The 17,207-nt window shown below is 59.6% G+C and overlaps 1 protein-coding gene across 10 annotated transcripts in view; it reads left to right on the top strand.

Annotated features, from left to right (window-relative positions):
* The window catches only part of ADCY7 (adenylate cyclase 7), a 60,845-nt gene that overhangs the window by 30,801 nt on the left and 12,837 nt on the right, over positions 1-17,207 (top strand). For 9 of the 10 annotated variants that reach the window (XM_070451324.1, XM_070451328.1, XM_070451323.1 and 6 more), the window contains exons 2-12: positions 1,882-2,318; positions 3,719-3,928; positions 5,002-5,163; positions 5,920-6,069; positions 6,318-6,466; positions 7,807-7,918; positions 11,152-11,279; positions 12,647-12,805; positions 13,032-13,164; positions 16,279-16,470; positions 16,834-16,868. In XM_070451324.1, the coding sequence (XP_070307425.1) occupies positions 2,133-2,318; positions 3,719-3,928; positions 5,002-5,163; positions 5,920-6,069; positions 6,318-6,466; positions 7,807-7,918; positions 11,152-11,279; positions 12,647-12,805; positions 13,032-13,164; positions 16,279-16,470; positions 16,834-16,868 (1,616 nt within the window). In that variant the 5' untranslated portion in view covers positions 1,882-2,132. Of the gene's footprint in view, positions 1-1,881; positions 2,319-3,718; positions 3,929-5,001; positions 5,164-5,919; positions 6,070-6,317; positions 6,467-7,806; positions 7,919-11,151; positions 11,280-12,646; positions 12,806-13,031; positions 13,165-16,278; positions 16,471-16,833; positions 16,869-17,207 lie in introns of those variants that run through there. The other variant, XM_070451331.1, reaches the window with a different exon arrangement.

Below are 17,207 nucleotides of genomic sequence, written 5' to 3'. Positions count from 1 at the left end.
ATTTTAAACATGTTTTTAATGTAATCATCATGCTATTGTGGTGTTGTGCTCAGTTGTTCAGTTGTGTCCGACTCTTTGCGACCCTGTGGACTGTAGTCCACTGGGCTCCTCTGTCCATGGGGATTCTCCAGGCAAGAATATTGGAGTGGGTCGCCATGCCCTCCTCTCATGCTATTGTTATGCTCAAAAAATGAAGTGTAATTTACTAACCTAGTCCCACCTTCTGCTCCCATTCATCTACTTGGGCGCTGTGTCTTCCTTGCTGCACGGGTTTTCTCTGGCTGCAGCGAGCAGCGGCTACTCTCTAGTTTGGTGAGCGGGCTTCTCATTGCTCTGGAGCAGGGCCTCTAGGGAGCTCAGGCTCAGTAGTTGTGGTGCTTGGGTTTAGTTGCTCTGTGGCACGTGGGATCTTCCCAGGTTAGGCATCGAACCTGTGACCCCTGCATTGGCAGGTGGATTCTTAACCACTGGACCACCAGGGAAGTCCCAGTTCCCATTTAGATTTCACCACTTGTTTCAAGACAACTTTTTGTAGTTGCACATTTAAAAAAAATATTTATGTATTTGGCTGGGTCAGATCTTAGTTGCAGCATGTGGATCTTGTTCCCTGACCAGGGAACAAACTGGGACACCCTGCATTGGGAGTGTGCATTCTTGGCCACTGGACCACCAGGGAAGTCCCTGCAGTTGCAGTTTTTTTAAATCAAGGTCTAGATAGAGTCCACTATATTGCATTGGGTTTCTAAGACTTTGGGCTTCCCTGGTGGCTTAGTCGGTAAAGAATCTGCCTGCAGTGTAGGAGACCCAGGTTCGATCCCTCGGTAGGGAAGATCCCCTGGAGAAGAGAATGGCAACCCACTCCAGTATTCTTGCCTGGAGAATTCCATGGACAGAGGAGCCTGGCAGGTCCATGGGGTTGCAAAGAGTCAGACACGACTGAGCAAGTAACACTTTTTTTGTTTTTTGTAAGATTTTAAAATTTATTGTATTGTGTAACATCCCCACTTTCTCTCATGTCATTGACTGGTTAATAGTGGGTTATTTGTCCTATAGGTCAGTAGTTTTCAAAGTGTGGACCAGCAGCTTCACCATCTCCTGGGAACATGTAAGAAATGCCCATTTCTTCTCAGACCTCATCTGGTCCTGCTGAAACAGCACTGGGAATGCAGCCCAGCGATTTGTGTTTTAAACACATCCTCCAGGATCTCCCCTGGGTACCCCTGCTGTTGTGACTAGCCCGCTTCTTAGATTTGGCTGATTGTGACCTGCTGTTGCCATTTACCTTAGCCTCTATATGGGACTGAATTTTTCATTTCATTAAAAAGTGTTTTATTTATTTTTTTGGCTGCATCGGGTCTTCTGTAGTTGGGGCGAGCAGGGGCTGCTCTTCGTTGCAGTGTGTGGCCTCTCACCGCCGAGCACGGGCTCTCGATGCACCACTTCAGTAGTTGTGGCACGTGGGCTCGGTAGCTGTGTCTCCAGGGCTCTAGAGCGCGGGCTCGGTAGTTGTGGCTCATGGGCTCGGCTGCTCCGTGGCACATGGAAGCTTCCCAGACCAAGGATTGAAGCCATGTCCGCTGCCTTGGCAGGTGGACTCTTTACCAGTGGACCACCAAGGAAGTCCTAATTTCATTTTTAATCAAATTTAATTTTTGACAGTGATGTGTGGCTGGTTGCTACTGTATTGGACAGCGCAGTTCTAAGAAATACAGGAAACTAGCTTTATGACCTTGGGGTGGGCCAGGCTTTAAACAAGACCTGAAAGTTAGGTTTGGGCTAAGGACGATAATCACACTTGGGTGTGAGTCCTGACCTCGCTCTCCCCTGATGCCCAGCCTCCCCAGTCCAGGTCAAATCTCGGTCTGCTTTTTGTCTCTGCAGAGCTGAGGACCCCGAGTGACCGCTCAGCTGGACCTGAATGCAGAGGCGGATGCTGGCGGTGCAGTGAGCACGGCCTGGCAGCGGGAGCAGTGCAGACCCCGTGTGCCCATGGAGCTGCCAGCCGAGGGGGTACCTCCCCAGCCCCACCTGCCAGGCTGGGAGAGGCCAGAGGCCTAGGCGCGCAGCTGTGAGTGTTGGCAGACAAATGCTCCCCAGGCCGTGGGGTTTCCTGCCTGGACCACTGGGTGGGTATGCCAAGGCGGAGGATGCCAGCCAAGGGGCGCTACTTCCTCAACGAGGGCGAGGAGGGCCCTGACCAGGATGCGCTCTACGAGAAGTACCGCCTCACCAGCCAGCACGGGCCACTCCTGCTCATGCTCCTGTTGGTGGCCATCGCTGCCTGCACCACTCTTATCATCATCACCTTCAGCTATGGGGTGAGTGGGGGCAGCCCGTGGGTGCTAGGGGCTTCCCTGGGGTCCAGGTCTCAGCTCTGATGTTCTGTACTTGTGAGGCCTTGGGCACGTCAGTATCTTCTTTAAGGCTGAGTTTCTGCATCTGTAAAGTGTTATGGAGCATATTTAGGCTGGAGGAAGACACATTTTTTAATTTTAATTTTTAGGTCTGGGGTGGTTTTAGATGGTACGTTAATTTGGGCAGATGAATGACCGTCACTTTTCTCCACAATGGACTTTGATTCTATTGAAGACCTGGGTCAGGGAGGGCTGGTGTGTCCCTGCTCTCACTTCTGGTATCAAGGCAGACATCATGAATCAATCCTAGCACTCATGCTCAGGGAGCCTGGCCGTGGTCTCAGAGTCCTTCTCAGAACAACTGTCCAGGCTGACACCACAGACATGACCTGTGTGTGGCTGTTGAGCACTTGAAATGGGGCTAATATGTCTAAAGAACAGAATTGTCTATTTTGTTTCATTTTCATTTATTTTAATGCTCTGGCTGCGGCATGTGAGATCTTAGTGCCCCAGCCAGGGATCGAACCTGAGCTCCCTGCTGTGGAAGTGCAGAGTCTTAGCCACTGGACAACCGGGGAAGTCCCTTAAATTTACTTTTAAATTAGTGGAAGTTTAATTTTGAATAGCCACAAGTGGCTAGTGGTTGCTGTATAGGACGATAAAGTTCTAGGAGAAGAAAGACTAAAGGGACTAAAGGGTATTAATAGAGCGGTATGAATGAGGTAAGGTGGCCAGCACTGAATAGGTGCTCCATCAGTGCTGTCTGTGTCTCTGTGGGTCTCAGGGACGTTTGTTCGGTCACTTGGCAGCTAGCTACGGAGTACCCCTGTGGGCCTGCTCCCGGATCAGTCTGTGCTCGTCTTGCTTAGGGGCCCCAGGGGGAAACCAGGTGCCAGCCAGCTGTGCATGGTCTTCCCCGCTACCCTCCTCCCCACAGGGCACACTTCTGCGCCTTTCCTTCACTCCTCGCCTGTCTCGGATGCCCTTGGTCATCATTTCCCCTTAAAGATCCTTTCGCTCTTTTAAGAGTTAGGAGCAGTGGCCCCTCCACCCCCCGCCCCCCGAGGCTTTCCGCAGTTGTGCTTCTGTGTGCTTACACCTGTGCCCTGCAGGGGTGTGCAGAGCCCCTGGGGCCCCTGGGGGGGGTGCTGGGGGGAGACGGCACCCCCAGCCGAGGCAACAGCACCAAGCCTGAAGTGACACAGAGCCTGATGTCTAGAGGGAGGAAGGGCACCGCCCACGAGGAGGGAGCCGCTGGTGACCTCGCTGAGGCAAGCTGGCCAGGCTAACCTGGCAGGCTTCCTGGAGGAAGTGACACCCTGCTGGATAGCCGTGGCATTTCTGTGCGTGTCTGCCCCACCCAGGACCCCTCCAGACACCGGGCCATCCTGGGGACGGCGTTCTTCACACTCGCTGTGTTTGTGGTCCTCTATGCGCTGGTGTACGTTGAGTGCCTCAACCGGCGGGGGCTCAGGGTCTCGGCGCTGCTCACCTGGGCCTGCCTTGTGATGCTGGGCTACGTGCTGGTGTTTGATTTTGACTTGCCGAGGAAGGACATCTCTGCCTTGGAGCAGGTAAGAGGGCAGGGGACCCTGGCGCCCCTGGGGGTTGGGTGGCTTGGCAGCTCCTGCACTCCCTGGGCCTCAGGTCCGTCTTGGAGGCTGATCTGCATTGGGTGTACCGGCCACGGGCCCTCCCCTCTCTCCGGGCTGTGGTTCTGTGACTGAGAATGGGCCCTGGGCTGGTCTTGTTCTCTCCACTCTGCACTGAGATGGGGGCGAGGTGGGAGGAGGGTCCACCTGAATGTCTAGCCATGGCGTTTCTGGAAATGACACATCTCTGATCAAAGAAGCAAGAGGCCCGAACTGGCTCAGGTGGCAGGAAAGGCCCGGGTCAGTCTGGGGCTTCAGCAGGCTGGCCAGATCCTGTTTCCTCCCAGCTCTGCTCCCCTGTCAGGCCATCCCAGCTCAGCACACAGACGGCTGCAGCGCCTCCAGGCTGCCGTCCACCAGCCTGCTCCAGCCAGTTGAAAGAGGGAGCCCTTCCTCAGCCAGCTTGAGTCACACTGGCTGGCCTGGGTCATGCGCCTAGCCGTGGACGGTCACTGTCATCAGGGGCTGGCCCCAATCTGACCACTGGGGCTGGGGTCATGGAAGCCATGCATGGAAGCGTGGGAATGGGCGCTGCTCCCCGAAGGGCAGGAGCAGGCAGGCCAGCTCTGAGAGTGGACGGGGTGGGTGGGCCCGCGCTGCTGGAGGGGGCAGGCGAACGGGCCCTGCCTAGCCTTCCAGTAGTTGCCATTTTTGCAGAGGAAGAGCTGGGGGCAGCCGGCACCAGGCAAGGGCTCCCTGGGCCCCACGGGCAGTGGGGCTCAGGCTGGGTAGGCTTGGCCTTGACCCCAGACCCTGAATCAGCTTGTGGGACATGATGCTGGCTGGGTGGGTTTTTTACTTTTTCCTATTTGCATGTGTCTGCTGCTGCTGCTCACCACACAAGGTGGGGGAAGGGGCCAGCCTGAGGGCAAGGGGGCACTAGGATCCTGGACTGGCCGCTGAAGACTCAGCATTCAGGCTTCTGGGGCCCCATCAGCAGAGCAAAGCTGGGTGGGGGTGGCAGGGCGGCTGCGCTCACAGCACGCTGTGTGCAGGCGCCCTTCTTTCTGTTCGTGGTCTTCGTGGTGTACACGCTGCTGCCCTTCAGCACGTTGGGGGCCGTCGTGGCCGGACTTGTCTCCAGCACCTCCCACCTCCTGGTGCTCGCCTATCTGATGGAAGCCTTCACCAGCCCCAGTGTCCGTGTGGGGCTGCAGGTGAGGGGCACGGGCCTTTGGGCGTGGGGCCGGCTAAGCCTCGGGTGGGGCTGTGGTTCGGCCTGAGGGCAGCTGAGGCTGGCGTGGGTGAGTTGGAGGCCTTGGAGACTGTTTGCTGACAGGCGGCCTCCAGGCCAGGCTTTATCCCAGTCAGCAGGTGCCCTGCCCTGCAGCCTTTGCTTTGCTGGCCTGGGGTACCCCAGGGTTCAGCCTCTCCCTCCAGCCCTGATCTTCGGGGTCCTTCCTGGGTCCACTGCACTGTGCTGGGTGAGACCCTGTTCAGAGGTTTCACCTGCTCACGTCGGAGCCCCACGGGACAGGGTTGGACACCCTGTCTTGTCTTCGTGTTGAGGGGTTATGAATGGTCAGTGGGGATGGACAGTTGTGTTTTCTGTCTGGGAGGCGAAGGCCAGAGCTCTGGGCAGCCAGCCAGGCGCTGTGCCTTCCTTGACTGTCCTTGGCGCTCCCCTGGGCTCTGCGAGGAGACATGCTCCTGCCTCTGTTTTAGTGGCGCTGGGTCCTGAGCCCTCAACACTAGGGGATGCCTGGAGGATGCAGACACAGGCCTGAGTCCCGTCCTGCGGTCACAGCAACTCACTTGGGATCCAGGCCCTGTTTGGGCCTCAGTTTCCCTGCCTGCACCCCCTGGGAGGCCAGGGATCGGGGAGAGGGTCTCAGCACCAGCCCGTCAAGGGGGCCAGTGTCCTGGGTGCATGGGCCAGGCCTGATGCCGAGCCCACTGTGGCCCACCCCCAGCTGCTGGCCACTGCGGTGGTCTTCCTGTGCGGGAACCTCATGGGCGCCTTCCACAAGCACCACATGCAGGACGCCTCCCATGACCTCTTCACCTACACCGTGAAGTGCATCCAGATTCGGCGTAAGCTGCGCATCGAGAAGCGCCAACAGGTGGGCCCCACCGCCCCTCGTCCCCCTGCCGTCCCCCAGGCCCCACGCCCTGTGTCCTTTCTCTGATGATGTGCTCGGTGTGTACGCGGGGCACCTGACAGGACACCCGTGCCGGCGTCCCCTGGGGGGCTGCCGGGCCACGGGAGGTGTATGCCCGCGGGTTGGTGCAGGATGTGCACCAGCTGCTGGGGGACACGGCGTGGAGAGGATGGAGGCCTGATGCCGCCCCTCCCGTGCCCGTGTGCCAGGAGAACCTCCTGCTGTCCGTGCTGCCTGCCCACATCTCCATGGGCATGAAGCTGGCCATCATCGAGCGGCTCAAGGAGCGCGGGGACCGCCGTTACCTGCCCGACAACAACTTCCACAACCTCTACGTCAAGAGGCACCAGAATGTTAGGTCAGTTTCCTGGGGAGGGAAGGGCCTACCCTCCTACCTGGAGGCCCAGGAGGCTCCCCCAGACTGGGGAGAGGTAAATCCAGGCCTCTCCCCAGGCCTCAGTCTCCCCGCTTGCTCCCCCAGAGAGTGAGGTTGGATTACATGGGTACTGGAGGAAATCCTCTCTCCCCTAAAATGGTCAGACTCTGCACGGACGTGACTGCAGGGAAGGAAGGGGTCATTTGCAGGTGATTCTCCACGGGGCACAGGATCCCCTCAAAGGAGGTGAAGACCCCCTCAGGTGACTGCTAGTGGCCCCCCAGCCCTGACACCTGATCTTGACAGACTTATAGGGCCTGCAGAATCTTAGTTGACGGCACTGCCCTGAGTGAAGTGTAGATGCGGGTGCCGTGAGCTCCACTCCAGCCCTCTGCCTGTAGCTCAGCCTTCCCCCCGAGGCTGCCTGTGGCCTCTGTCTGGGCTGTGGATGGTCCAGAAGCACAGGCTCAGGAGCCGGGAGGTCTGGTGCAAAATGCAGCTCTGGCTTCCCAGCGTGTCTTCACCTCCTTGGGCCTCAGTTTGCTCATCTGCAGAATGGGGGTTCTATGAGGGCAGTGTGAGGATGACAGGTGTGAAGGTGCTGGGCGTGGAGCTTGGCTGGGGGGAGCGTGCAGTCACTTCTTTGTCATTGTTCAGTCGCTCAGTCATGTCCGACTCTTTGAAACCCCGTGGACTGCAGCACACCAGGCTTCCCTGTCCTTCACTATCTTCTGGAGCTTGCTCAAACTCCTGCCACTGAGTCAGTGATTCCATCCAACCATCTCATCCTCTGTCGCCCCTTCTTCTCCTGCCCTCAGTCTTTCCCAGCATCAGGGTCTTTTCCAGTGAGTCAGCTCTTTGCATCAGGTGGCCAAAGTATTGGAGCTTCAGCTTCAGCATAATTCCTTCCAATGAGTAGTCAGGATTGATTTCCTTTAGGATTGCCTGGTTTGATCTTCTTGCTGTCCAAGGGACTCTCAAGAGTAGCTGTATCTTACCAAGGTTTTAGTTCCGAAGTCTGGTGAAACCAGGAGTGGGGAGGGTGAGAAGTTCCCAGGGGCCCAAGAATCTGCCCGTGATGGTACAGTTGAGTCATCTGTGGTGAGGGCTTTACAGGGGCCAGGGGTTCCAGAGGGCCCTGCAGACTGGAGCTTGTTCCCTTTGGCTCTGGCATGAAGCCTCTCAAACTTTAATTTGTCTTTATGACAGGGAGCTTCTTTCCCATTGCTATGGAGGCGGAGGGCTTGCAGGAGTGACAGAGTACAGGGCTGGCAGATATTCAGGGGCTTTTGGCCCTGACCCTTCTCCCACCCCACCCCCAGCATCCTCTATGCTGACATCGTGGGCTTCACGCGGCTGGCCAGTGACTGCTCCCCCAAAGAGCTGGTGGTGGTGCTGAACGAGCTCTTCGGCAAGTTTGACCAGATCGCCAAGGTGAGCGTGCTGCCTCCGTTCTTCTGACAGTGAAGTCAGGAACGCCTCCCGCCGCACCCACGGGGTGTCCTGTGTCCAGTGCTGTTTGCAGACGTACACAGGGAGGCCTGGGTTGAATTTCGGCATCCAGTCAGCAAATGCTTCCGAGTGCCCCGTGGTCGGAGTGGAGGCTGAGCCAGGAGCCCGTCCCCCAGAGTGGGTCAGTACACGCTGGGGAAGGCGCTGTGCTTCCTGAGCTCAGAGGAGGGCTGCCTGGAGGAGCAGGTGGTCTGTTCTCACTACACGAGGGCGACAGCCTCTGGGGAATGCCGGGCCTTACCGGGAATCTGCCTTTTGACAGTATGCTGGGTGAAGAGCCTGCACGTTGAAGTCTGAGAAACCTAAAAAGAAACTCGAAGAGGAAAGGGAGCAGTGTCTCGGGCAGAGGGAGCCAAATGTGCAAAAGCCTAGAGTAGAGATAGCCCTGTGTGCCCACGTGTGGAAAGCGGCTCCGTGTCAGTCGGACAGTGTGTTCAGGGGGGCGCCTGGTCACAGGGTCACACATGCAGGGACTTGACAGCTGATGTGAGCAGTGGACCTTGACCGGAGGACCCCTGAGGACCCTTAGGAGGTGCCAAGCTGGGAGAGTGTTGGGCAAGGGGTGTCTCCAGGATACAGACAAGGCAGGAGGGGTCTGGAGACGGAACAAGGCTGAGCCGGGACCTCACTGTTTTATCTTCGTGAGTAGCTCCCGGTGTGTATGTTTGCAGGGAGAGGTCTTGTGGTGGAGCCTCAGTTCTTCATTAATTTAGCACATGGTCTAAGATCAGCTGAGGGTCAGCCCTGGGCTTGCGTGGGGCCTCTGGCTCCCCTCAAGTAGCTCCCGGTCTGCATGCTGCCTGGTTGGAAGAGGGTCACAGGGGGTGCGACTGGGGAGTGCCTAGCCCAGCCTCAGGTGGTCAGGAAGGCTTCCTGGAAGTGGTGGCCACCGTGTAGAGACTCAAGTATAAGATTTAGGGCAGTGGCTCTCCATCCTGGCTATGTGTTTGAATCACCTGGAAAGTTTAAATGAAACACCAATACCCATGCTCACACCCTTGGGAATTTTAAGAGCCTCCTGGGTGACTCCATGGGCAGAGAATCAGTGGTTTAGAGTTTGATGGGAGGCAAGTTCTGGCCCCACACTAGGAAGAGCTGCTCATTCTTGGGAGAGACTGCCTCACCAGGAGTGGGCAGTGGGTGCCATCTCAGGGGATGAGCTTCCCATCACAGGAGGTAATCAAGCTGCTGTTGGCCACCACTGGCCAGGGGTGCCCTGGAGAACTGTCTCCCTGGGTCCTGTTGAATGAGTGACTCTGAGGGCCTGTCTAGCTGGGAGCCTTTCTTCAGGAGCTTCTTTCTTTCATGATTTTCCCTGAACCAGCAGGTGGGGTTTCCCAGAGGTTGGAGGCCACATCTGGCTCTTTCCCTGCCACAAAGCCAAGGCCTTGCCCTTGCCTTCTTGGGCACAGCCCGCCCTCTGTGGCAGGCCCATGACGGAGCCCCACTGTACAGATGAGAAGAGGGAGGCCGCGGCAGGGGCCAGTCTTCAGGCCAGAGCGTCCAGTCCCTGGGCAGATGCAGCAGGCAGGGCTGGCTCCAGCCTCTTGTCCCCGTGGCCACCAGATCCCAGAACGGTAACCTCCCGGCGAGAGCCAGGCCTGCTCTCGGGTTTCTGCGTTGCCTCTGGTCTCAGCCACTTCCGCCCGCAGCGCACCGACCCAGCTCCTCCAGTTGTAAGTGTGAGAGGCAGTGGGAGGAGCAGTCGGGGGAGTGTGGCCTCCTGACAGGGGAGCTGGATCCAGACTGGGATCCTGCGCCTGGCCTTGGAGGAGATAAGGGTGTCCTGGCCCTCGCCAAGCTCTGCTTTCTAGGAAAGCGGTGTCCTCTCCCGGCTCCGCAGGCCGTGCAGAGCTCAGCGTGTGCCAGCCGGGGCAGCCCAGCGGGAAGCAGCGGGCTCACACACAGAGGGGTCCTTGGAGGGCGGGCTTAGGAAGGGGACTGCTCACAAAGGCCTGGCAGGTAGGGTACCCCAAGGGAGGGGTGGTGCCTGGCCTGGTCATGGGCGCTGGGTCAACCGCCCAGGCCTGGGGGGTGTGCCAGGGAGTGGGCAGCGGGTCTGGAGATGGAGGGTATCCTGGTTCCAGGAGCCAGCTCTTTGGGACCCTGCAGGAGGGAGCCAGGGCAGGGCTTCCTGGTGGGGTCTCTGTAAATAAAACATGCAGTTGGGGTGCAGCTCCTCCTTCCTGTTCTCCCACCCGCCAACCCCAGGCCTTGGTATGTGTGGCCCGCTTTGCTCAGGGCTTCTGGGGGTCAAATGGCTGCAGCACCACCTCGGATGGGACCTCAGACAGCCTGCCTGGCCCCGCATCCCCTCCGAGAGCATTCTCCTCCATGACTCCGCCTTCTCTCCCCACGCCCATCTTTGCTCTCTGCTCTCTGCCCACTCCCCAGACCCTGTGTCTCTGGTGGCATAGCCGTCTCCTTGGTTACCTTTGACACCTACTGACCCTGAAGCTTATGGCTGCTGTTGCCTCTCTGTTCTCACCCCTTCCACTTCCTCCGCATAGACTGTTGTGCTGTGTCTCCAACAGCTTCGTGGCCTCAGGGCCTTTGCACAGTCTGCTTCCCTCTGCCCGGGATGCTCTTCCTCCAGCTCCCGACAGGGCTTGCTCCCTCGGCGCCTTTGGGACATTTTTTAAAATTACTTTCACTGGGAGGCCTTCTCTGGACTCCTGGAAGCTTCCTCTTCCTCCTCATTCCTCATTTTTTTCCCATAGCACTTAACATTATGGGTATCTATTGATTTTATTTATCTAGTGTCCAGCCCTACCTCTGGCTGCAGGATTGTTTTCTGTTTTGCTCACTGCTGTGTCCCAGTGTCTGCGGCAGGGCAGGGGACTCATTAGAAGCTCAAACAGTGCATGGGTGAATGAAACCAAAGGTAGTGGCTCCCTAGAGGCACTTAGGTGGCCGCCCTTCATAACACTTGATTTCATCCTTGACACCTGCTTAGGGTTCCTCCTACAGAGCTCCTGCGTCCCCAGTCCTTTTGCCAGGCCCAGAAGCAGCTGCTGGTGTTTGATGCCCTGGGGGAAAAAGCCTCTGGCCAGAAAAGAGCCTGGCTGACTCTGGAGGGTGTGGGGAGGTGGCTTACAGGCCTGCTCCCTGGCCCCTGGGCCATCTGTGGACCAGGCCTCTCCCTTGCCTTGCAGGCCAACGAGTGCATGCGGATTAAGATCCTGGGCGACTGCTACTACTGCGTGTCTGGCTTGCCCGTGTCCCTGCCCAACCACGCCCGCAACTGTGTGAAGATGGGGCTGGACATGTGTGAGGCCATCAAGTAGGTAACACAGGCAGGTCCAGGGCCCGGGGGTCTGTCTTCACGACGGACCCTTCCTGCTCCCCAAGGCGTGCTGGGGAACACATTGTCCCCACTTTGCAGATGAGGAAACTGAGGCTGCAAGGGTGCAGGAGGCTTACCTGGACCACTCAGCAGTGTGTTTACATCCCTCCCTCTGGGCCCCACTGGGACTCCGAGTAGCAGAGAACCCCCGAAGTGAGGATGGTTGGGGAACTCTGTTTCTCCGGAGACAGCCTTTGCAGCGGCAGGGGAGGTGGCCAACAAGGGTCTGACTCCAGGCCTCCATCTGCTTCCTGCTCCCCCTGTGAAGACCCTGGGAGCTGGGGAACTAGCCCTCAGCTGCAGGGAGACCCCCAGCCTCCCATGACTCCTTCCCACCAACATTTAGCTCCCCATGATGTTCTCTGGAGCCCAGGGCAGCTGTGGTCTGTGGTCAGGCGGGTGGTGGAGGGCCAGGCGGGCCTGGCCACCCCAGCCAGTGCTCAGGACAGAGCAGGGTGCAGCTGGGTTGCCTGGCAAGTGCACAGCCCCTGTGAAAACCCAGCTCCAGCTTGTCTTCCTCCTGAAGTCTCACCAGACAAACCACCGCCCGGGAGTCAGGGGTCCAGGTCACAGCCTGGCTGTGCATCACCGCCTGAGTGGTCTCAGGCTGGTGCTGCGCTCTCGGGGCTCACTTCCCTCCCTGGAGAATGTGGATGTTGTGTGGGGCCCCCTGCCTCCTCTGGTTTTGACCCAGTAGGCTGGGTCCGTCTCTAGCCCATTGGTGGGCTCATGGCACTGGCTGCTCCCTGGTCCCTCCCCCACTTGTCAGAGGGACCCCAGAGGCCCTGTTCATGTTGGGGATGCCTTGTGCCCTGGGGAAGCCTAAGTTGGGGCTCCTTGTACTGAGCAGGGCTGCAGTCCTCAGTGCTCCCATTTCCCAGAGGTGGGGGCGTGTAAGGCCCCCCAAGGCTGTCCCCATGTTTTTTGTCTCTGCTGGGTTTGAGTGGTGCCCGGATCCTTCTGCAGACACCAGCTGGGGCTGCCGGGCAGGGGGAACACCCAGTGATAGACTCTTAAGGCCTTCCCCACGAGCCATGGTGACTGGTGACAATTGCATTTCTTCCTTTTTTTAGTAGCCTTTGAACACAGGGGTGACCACATCCATTTGCACACTCCTGGGGATGGGGGCGCTTACCCCCTTTCAAGGAGGCAGCCCCTCAGGCTGAGAAGCTTCTGTCCTGTGAGCTCGGCCTGCCCTGTCCCCACATGGTGCTCACACCCCGGACAGGGACCTTGAGCCTGTCCTAGGGTTTAGGGCCCCTCTGGAGCCCTGGCTGAGGTGGGGTGACCGGCCTCTGCCCCAGGCAGGTGCGGGAGGCCACAGGCGTGGACATCAGCATGCGCGTGGGCATCCACTCGGGGAACGTGCTGTGCGGTGTCATCGGGCTGCGCAAGTGGCAGTACGACGTGTGGTCCCACGACGTGTCCCTGGCCAACAGGATGGAGGCAGCCGGAGTCCCTGGGTGAGGCTCAGCTGGCCGGCGGGCGGGTCAGAGGTCAGGGGGTGGACTGTGGGCCGATGTGGGGGAGGGTCAGCCTGGGCTCAGAGAGGGAGATCCGGGACCCCGAAGTGAGGGGGCACTCGCCTGGGCTCCGGTCTGCTCGGCCCTGTCTGCTGTGCACCCCCCGGGTGGGTACCCCCCACCCTCTCTGGAGGCCCTGCTGCTGTCTGACTCTGGTCTCCCCCAGCCGGGTGCACATCACAGAGGCGACGCTGAAGCACCTGGACAAGGCGTACGAGGTGGAGGACGGGCACGGGCAGCAGCGGGACCCTTACCTCAAAGAGATGAACATCCGCACCTACCTGGTCATCGACCCCCGGGTACGAGGCTCGGCTGCGGCGGGGCGGGGGTGGGTACCGTGCAGGAGCCAGGGTCCACACCTGGGGAGCGGTGCCCAAGGAGAGAGCGGCGGGAGGGGGGAGCGTCCCGTCACCAGGTATGTTTTAGGCCCCAGGTGACATCTTCTCTGGGCCTCAGTGTTCTTTTCTGTGAAATGGGAATGGCAACAGAGCTTAGCTCAGGAGGAGAAAAAGCCAGTCTGAGTGAAGCCTTCACCATGAGCTGGGTGCATCGTCAACAGTCTCCCAACTAGCTCTAGTGACATTCTAGTCACTGTTAGTTTATTTTCCACGAGGCTGTCACTAATCTTCCAGATTTTCAAGGCACATTTACAAAACACGCCTTGGATGGGAGTCAGGGGAAGCAAGGGTCGGCCAAGGGGCTGCTAGGCAGGAGGAGTGTCCGTGTGTCTGACCCGCGTGTCCACCTGCCCCGCTGGTGCCTCTGTGGGCCCCTCTTTCTTCAGGACCCCCGTGGCGGGGCAGGGTGGGAGGCGGCGGGGCCTCTTTCAGACGCTCGGCCCTGGTCCTGCCCCCAGCCCACCCGCGTCTGCAGGGGCCATTCTTTCCCGCCCGAGGGAGGCCAGCTCGTCTGGCCGTCCTCGGTGAGTCATCCTTGGGGCTTGCTCAAGAATGTCGGCCCGGGCCGGCTCTCTGGGCTCCCTCTCACTCTGGCCTTGGCTGTCCTCAGGGCTGACCCGGCTGCCAGTCTCCAGGGGGGCTGAGGGCCAATCTCTGAACTCCTCACCCCCTCGGGCTTCATCCTGCCGGCATTCCCAGGGCACCCTCGGTGGGCCAGCAACTCTGAGTTGGCATCTGGGGAAACCCCGCCTGGGTACCCTGGGACTGCTCCTGGCCCACCATGGGGGAACCCACCCGGCCCCTCACTTGGCCCCTCACCCGGCAGCTCTGGGCCCCGCCCACCCGAGCCCCGCCCACTATGAGCGCCGCCCACCCTGGCCCCGCCCATTCCTCGGACCGAACCCCCGCCCCCTTTTCCTCCCCAGCCCTGTGCCAGCCCCCGTCCCTCCACGCCAGGCTCTTACCATGGCAGGACCCAGGTCACTGCTGCTCCCTCCGCCCAGAGCCCTCTTCCCTCCGTCCCAAGTGCTCCCGTTCATCCTTTACTGTTAATTGTCAGTGTGAGCTCCATGTGGGTAGGCTCGGGCGGGGATCCCTCTTCTCCGGGCTGCAGCCCTGGGTCCTTGAACAGCGCCTGGCATGGAGCTGGGGCCCAGACAGCTGGTGAATGAATGAAGCAGAGCCCTCGAGCTCAAGGCGGTGGTAGGCGTGGCCCCAAAACCAACCCCTCAGGGCTGCCGGGTCAGCAGGTACAACCACGGATGCCCAGTCTGAGTCGCGTTCCAGGTGAACGAAGGAGATTTTTAGTACGAGCGTCTCATGCAGGGTTAATTGGGCTTTCTGTAATTTACCAGGCAACCCTACCTTCCCCCATCATTGTTTAATTTTACTCATTCATGTAGTCAAAAATTCAGAAGAATGAGGGGTGTGTTGTAGACAAGTTTTCCACGCATCCCTGTCTAGAGCTGGCATGTCCCCTCTAGAGGGGACCCGTGTGGTGAGCGTGTTCCTTCCAGAGGTGTCTATGTGGGTAAGTAGACGGAAGAACTCTGCCCTCCGAGTAGCGCGCCCTCCACCCACCTCCCCACCACCAGTGCAAACCTTGTAGTGTAGCTCGGAGACCTTCCCTTCTGTGCACAGAGACCGCCGGCATCTCTTCTCGGGACCACAGCGCACACCACATGGATGCTTGGGCTCCCCTCCCGTCATGGACGGGAGGCCCATTCCCAGCTCTGGCTTCTGTGGGCCCGTGTGTGTGAGGCCCCCCAGGATGCGTGTCCAGAGGCGGCTGGAGGGGCCGTGAACCCTCCTCGGGCCCTGCTTGTGAGCAGGCGCATTTCTCCTCAGAACTGACGGACCTTCAGTTCACATTGAACTCTCAGGGACAGTGTCTGGCATCCCTGCCCTAAGGGAGAAAGTGAGAAGGTGCCAGTGACCTTGAACTTGAAGAGCTGAGTGCCCTGTTGGCAGGGCTGCAGGCAGTGAAGGGGGAGGCACAGAAATGTGACTGTCCCCCACCCACCTGACTTCCAGAGCAGGTCAGTCACTGCAGGGCAGCGCTCGCTCTCCGGACCCTGGGACTTTTCTCACAAGGACAGAACCCTGTGCCATTTCCTCTGGCCAGGCAGACAGGCATGGCTCAGGGGTTAAGAATGTTTCTGTCCCAGAAGGAGGCAAGGAGCTTCCAGGAAAGTTGCTGCTTGTGGCTTGACAAGCGTTTGGGTCTGTAGGTGCTTGTCCGTGTGGGTGTTTGCGGGAACCCCTGCAGCCCGGGACTCCTGGACGGCAGGAGCATTGGTGGGGGGAGAGGACTCAAGATGGCTCCAGCTTGCCCCTGGTGGCCTTTCGCGTGGTCCCAGGCGGGTTGTTGTTCCAGGCTGGGGGAAGGTGGGCCCCTCGCTTGGGGCCTGGCCGGGCCACCGCGTCCTTGGCACGGATACAGAGGGCGTGTGGCGGATGGTGGACCTGTGCCGGGGTCTGAGGGCAGTATGAGTGGAACTGTCTGGAGCACTGCCCCGTGGGGGTGTGGGTTCAGCCCTGGGCTGGCTATCACTGCGGGCTGCCGGCCAGCACTCCCCTTCCTCCCGCTGCTGCCAGGGGACGACATGTGCCAGCCACATGAGGGTGGGCAAGGCAGGATGCCTGTGGCTTCCCTGGGCGCCATCTCCCTGGGGTACCTCCGCTGGGAGGGGCCGATGGGCTTTCACAGGCCAAGCGGGGCCTTTGGGCTTGGGACCTTAACCCACTTCTTGCCCTGGGGAGGCGGAGGTGGGGCTGAGGGGTGAGGTCCCTGAGCTGGGGCCTCTTTGGAGCCCAGCCGGGGAGCGCACTGGGCTTCCGCCAGTCCCGGAGGGGCTGCAGCCCCAGCAGTTCGCTTTGTTGTTTTCCCTTTTCTCCAGGTGGACCAGTGCTCTGGGCAGCATCCCATTTCTTGGGGAGCAGGGTGTGGGTGGGGGCCCCTTTCTGGGCTGAGAAGGGAGGGAGGGGCCAGGCTGTGTCTGTGTCTGCCCTCAGAGCCAGCAGCCGCCCCAGCCCAGCCAGCACAACCCCAAGAACAAGGGGGACGCGGCCCTGAAGATGCGGGCGTCTGTGCGAATGACGCGCTACCTGGAGTCCTGGGGGGCGGCTCGCCCCTTCGCGCACCTCAACCAACGTGAGAGTGTGAGCAGCAGTGAGACCCTTGTGTCCCACGGGCGGAGGCCCAAGGTAGGACCCTCCTCCCCAGGGAGCTTGGAGGTGGGGCCCCGGGAAAGGGCAGGGGGGCCCACGTTAAGGGGTCCTTCTGTCTGAGCCTGGCTCTCTGCATGGGCAGGATGGTTCTGGGCTCTGCCCTGCCTGCCTCCCTCTCTCCTGGGGCCCTTGGGGAAGTGAGGGCATTTGGAGAATGCTCCAGGGGGCTGGGGATGTCTCTGGCCTTCTGCTTCCCCAGACCAAGTTCAGCTTCAGTCCCGGGAGCCTGCGGCCTGGATGGTCTGTGCACCCGAGGGTGCCTGAGGTGACAGACCCAGCCCCAAGACCTGCACCAGGCCCATGTCCTCGAGAATAACCTTCGCCTCCTTTCCCTTCCAGGCTGTTCCCCTGCGGCGCCACCGGACCCCTGACAGGTTTGTGCCCTGTCCCCTGCTTTCCTGGCCAAGTCCTGCCCTAGTCACCTCCTCCAGGCAGGCTGCCCTGATCAGCCTCTGTCCTGAATGGCAGCTCCACAAGACTCAGCCTTGACTGCGGATTTCACCCTAACTTGGGTCAGAGTGTTTCTAGGATCCAGAACTTCACAGTGATTGAGTGCTTGTTGTATACTCACTCTGTGGTGGGGTCATTGGGGTTGGTGTGAGGGATACCTGGGGTTTAGTGGAAGAGACTTTGGGCCACTGCTGGGTGATGCTGTGTGATGCTGGGCCTTCACTTGCCCTCTCTGGGCCTTAGTGGGTCCAGCCTGACCCTCC

Source organism: Odocoileus virginianus, chromosome 20, assembly GCF_023699985.2.
Source record: "Odocoileus virginianus isolate 20LAN1187 ecotype Illinois chromosome 20, Ovbor_1.2, whole genome shotgun sequence".
Taxonomy (NCBI): Eukaryota; Metazoa; Chordata; class Mammalia; order Artiodactyla; family Cervidae; genus Odocoileus; species Odocoileus virginianus.
Note: the sequence above shows the minus strand (reverse complement) of the source record. Positions and strands in the feature narration are given on the sequence as shown.